Source organism: Micropterus dolomieu, linkage group LG01, assembly GCF_021292245.1.
Source record: "Micropterus dolomieu isolate WLL.071019.BEF.003 ecotype Adirondacks linkage group LG01, ASM2129224v1, whole genome shotgun sequence".
In the NCBI taxonomy this organism is placed as follows: domain Eukaryota; kingdom Metazoa; phylum Chordata; class Actinopteri; order Centrarchiformes; family Centrarchidae; genus Micropterus; species Micropterus dolomieu.
The window spans coordinates 38,232,692-38,236,908 of NC_060150.1; the positions used below are offsets into that span (position 1 = coordinate 38,232,692).

The 4,217-nt window shown below is 43.2% G+C and overlaps 1 protein-coding gene across 3 annotated transcripts in view; it reads right to left on the reverse strand.

Moving 5' to 3' along the window:
- The window catches only part of lmbr1 (limb development membrane protein 1), a 41,301-nt gene that overhangs the window by 11,251 nt on the left and 25,833 nt on the right, over positions 1-4,217 (reverse strand). For 2 of the 3 annotated variants that reach the window (XM_046059026.1, XM_046059736.1), the window contains exon 12: positions 3,304-3,381. In XM_046059026.1, the coding sequence (XP_045914982.1) occupies positions 3,304-3,381 (78 nt within the window). Of the gene's footprint in view, positions 1-567; positions 2,150-3,303; positions 3,382-4,217 lie in introns of those variants that run through there. The other variant, XM_046060508.1, reaches the window with a different exon arrangement.

The window sequence follows — 4,217 nt, forward strand, 5'->3', positions numbered from 1 at the left end:
CACCCCAAACCAAAAAAAAAAAAAAAAAAAAAAAAAAAGAATAGCCTGGCAGGTTGTTTCATGCCTTTTTATGCAACTGTCATCCCTGGGAGCTTACTGCAGAACCATGGTGCAGTGCTCTTTCTCTCTTACACAGGGAATTAGCAGACAGCATCTGATGTAATTTATTAATGGAGGGAGGGAGGGCAGGCATGCATTAAGATTGTGTGTGTGTGCACTGGCAATATGCGTGTATGTGCGCGCTTAGGACAGCTAGCTTTCCTTTTCAACTCTCTTTTTTTCATTCCAGTAGTGGTGATGGAGTGTGTGTGTTTATATGTGTCAAGAGAGAGTTGTTGGTGGAGTCGGGGGGCTGGTAGATTCGCCTGTGCTTTGCTGCTTGTAAGATTAACACCTCGCAATACCTGTGCACTAGCAAGGTCGTCAGTGTTGTACTAACACACACACACACACACCCCATCCTGACCATTTCACCTCAGGTGGGTCCCTTTACTTCTACCTTTATATATATATATATATATATATATATATATATTTTTTTTTTTTTTTTTTTTTTTTTTTTTTTTTTTTAACCACAGGTAGTTCTAAAAGTGCATGGGCGTATGAGTGGGAACCATCATAAAGCACTTTTACCCCTTACTCTCCATTGTTGGCTTTGACCAAGATATTGCCATTATTTAACACAGTGCATAACGCATACAAACACACACAAAACAATACAGAAACACATCACCAGCAGTTCCACTTGTCAGCATTTGCACCTACAGTGTACAGAAAGATGGCGCTCCATGAAAAAGTTTCTTCACAGCCCATAGAGCATGCACACTAGAGTCCTTCTGTGGCTGAGCAAAGCGTGCACATTCAAGACTTCCTCTGGTGAGTGGACAGACTTCTTGCTGGCTCCCCGCACACATGAATAGGATAAAATTATTACTGATTCTAGACTGGCCCCTGATGCTGGGGGCTCCCAGTTTTGAGACAAATCAGCAACAAACCCAATTTTCATGAGGCAACTAACATCAAGATCATTCTGTAGACTGTTATATTTAAAACTCACATCAGTGCATGTGTCAGTCAAAAACAATGGTACAGACACGAATTGGTTTACCCTCCTCCGTGGATAGATGATTAAAAGACTGAAGTGTGTCCATCAATACCCATATTATATTATTGATCAATAATGAAGTCCGAACTTTGTTTATATTTTCTGTTGCTATAACTGTAGAGAGTGGATTATAGATTATAGATACATTAATCTATTCATGTCTGAATCAGAAATGGGAGGTATTCCACAGGCACATTTAGACATACTGCTCCAATCCTACCCATATTGTGGCTGTATCTTGAATCATTTAAGTAATTAAAGCGATGTGTTGTGCTTGCTATCTATTCTTTTGGCCACAGTGGTTTCATGTATTTAATCCCACTTCATCTTGCCATAAAATGTCAACATCATTTATCCATTTTGTTTGTTTTTTTTACTGTAGAGCTACAGACATTTCTTGGCAAAGAGTGGAACAACTGGAGTCTCAGAGCTATGTTGACTTTCACTGTAACACCATCTTGACAAATTGTTCTTTATGTCAGGAATCAGTTTTAAATAATAAGTGCGAGGCCAGATGACAATGTTGAGATATCTAAACCAAAATAGAATCAAACCTTTCCCTCTAGTTCTGGTAAGTGCGAACCTTACAGCATCATTGCTTAAAGATTTTAATATTATCATGATCAGAATGGATCGTTTTTACATTAATTTTTAGACAAAACTTGAAAGGTCAAAGCCAACGTATGCGTTTCAGGGAAAGTCTAAAGCGCTATTGTGGAAGTTTATGTGTGTTTAGAGAAGGGCAACTTTAGTGAGGCGGAAATTGCAATCCAGTTGCAGCTAATCGTCCACTTTACAAAATACAGTGTCAAGTGTTGTGGCTACCAAAGAGGAGGGTCTGTAGTAACAATTTTATTGGTCCCTCTTAGTGCTTGTTCGTCAAGCTGTAAAACACTGTGTCCTTTGACAGAGGCAGCTCCAACACCCCGCCCTCCTCCTTCCCCTTGTTGTTTCTACAGCACCTCTGCATTCTCCTAATCTCCATCCACCTGCTTCTTCTCTCTCACTGCTCCGCATTATCCTTCTCCACCTCCATCCTCTGCTCTGTGGAGGCAATTGGGGCACTGCTCAGTATGCTAAGGACTACAGCGGGATGCTTAGGAGAAAGGGAACACAAACATTGACAGGGCACTTCCATTGTGCCCCCCCCCCCCCCCCCCCCCCCCCCCCCCACACACACACAACAATCAGCGCATCGGGGCCTCATTTGACTTTCCCACAGTCTGAGTCTCTTTGCTCCTCCAGTACCTCCTCCAGACCTCAGATCAGCCGCTCTCTCTACTTCTTCATATAACTTTCTCTCCTCTGTCCTTCTCTCCATGTGTGGGTAAGTGCAAGGGAATGTTTGTGCTACAGAGGCAGAGTGTCAGAGCTATAAGGTTAACAGGGTAGATAGATGGATATCATATCAGTATCGATTGTTTTGGAGGCTCTAGACCCCCCCCCCCCGTAGTGCTGTGAGATCAGAGGTGTGGCATCCATCCAGCTCAACAAACGCATAAACCATTTAGTGGGGCCACACTGTCAGGGAGGACAGCTTCAAGCTGCATGACAAGTGTAATTTGGGGGATTTTCTGCGATGCGTCATGCCAAAGAAAACATCTCTGCTCAATAAAATAATTGGAATGTCGAGGGCAGCGCTGTCAGTTGCCCGTGAGATGCGAAATGAAATGATGGAGAAATACGATACATTATGTTGCCCCCTCTCCAACAAGAATGCAACCACAACCGCGCACGCACGCACGCACGCACGCACGCACGCACGCACGCACGCACCTCTGTCACTGCAGATGAGATTTGTGATAAGGGGAGCTTAAAACACATTGCATGTTAGGCGGCGATGACAATCTCTGTTAGTCTGCCTCACATTAAGAGCCCTTCACCTGGCCCTGTCTGCCTTTTACAGGAGCGAGGAAAAACCCACTGTAGACTTGAGACACGTAGCGAGCTCAATGAATCTGCACACTGCTGTGAAATGACTTTCAATGAGCTTCCAAAACAAAACCAGAGGCACAAGGTTGGGGTCTGATTAACATCTGCTCGGGCCTTTTCTTCCAACGTGCATCTGAGCATATCCGGAATTTGATTTATGTCTCTGCCAGGAACATGGCAGGTCTGATAGGCAAGCTCTTCTGCAGTTTACATTCTGGCCATGTGTGTGGGGGGTGAAATGTACATCAGTTAGACAGGAGGATTACCGTGGATCCTTTGGGCATGGCAGTCTCATCCACTAGAAGGTAGAGGATATTCAATGCCACCATTAGAACTGAGATTGTCTGCAAACAGAGAGGAAGATAAAGATTTGTTTACACATGGCATACTTATAAAAAGATTGATCAAATCCTCAAAGTATCTGGCATCATGATATAATTGAATTGCGGGGGCCTTGCTGATCCGTAAGTATGGTAATGCATAATAACCATCTTGTGATTGTAAACTGTTCCAACATTAAGCTTCTCAAAGCCTGAACAATGTGGGGGTTGTTTGATGCACGTGCCATGCCTCTCACATGGCCTTACTGCCTTATTCAACAATATCAGACGGCATAAATAGTATTCCCACACTATAATCTTTTGAAAATCACAGTTGTTGCAGGTGGCTATTCAGCATTGTCTTAAACAGCTATTAGACAAAAGTAGTTTCCACACCCAGAGTCTGTGGGAAAACTGCAAGAGGATGGGGTTTGAGGTACAGGGTGTTAGTCCCTATGGCCACCAGCCAGGCTGTATGTACGCCATGAGTAAACAGTTTGGGCTTAATGATAGGTCAGTCCCAGCACTCACCGTTCCTGTGAGCAGGATCAGCATCACTATGGGATACAACAAGTTCTTCTCCCAACCTGATGCCTTCTTTCTTCTCTCTGAGAGGAAATTAAAGAGAGACAAAATGTGAGGTTATTAGTCTAAAGAAACCTATGTATAAGCAACTCTTTAATAACAAGACTCAGGGATGAGCTAAACTCCTCCATTACGAACAACTTTCCGCGGCTGGTTAATTAAGATATTCATCAAAGACAACTACTGAAACTTCAATCCCTCTGGCTTTATTTACAGGGTTTGTACAGCTTGGTTTGGTAAAACATATCTTGTGTGTGTGTGTGTGTGTGTGTGTG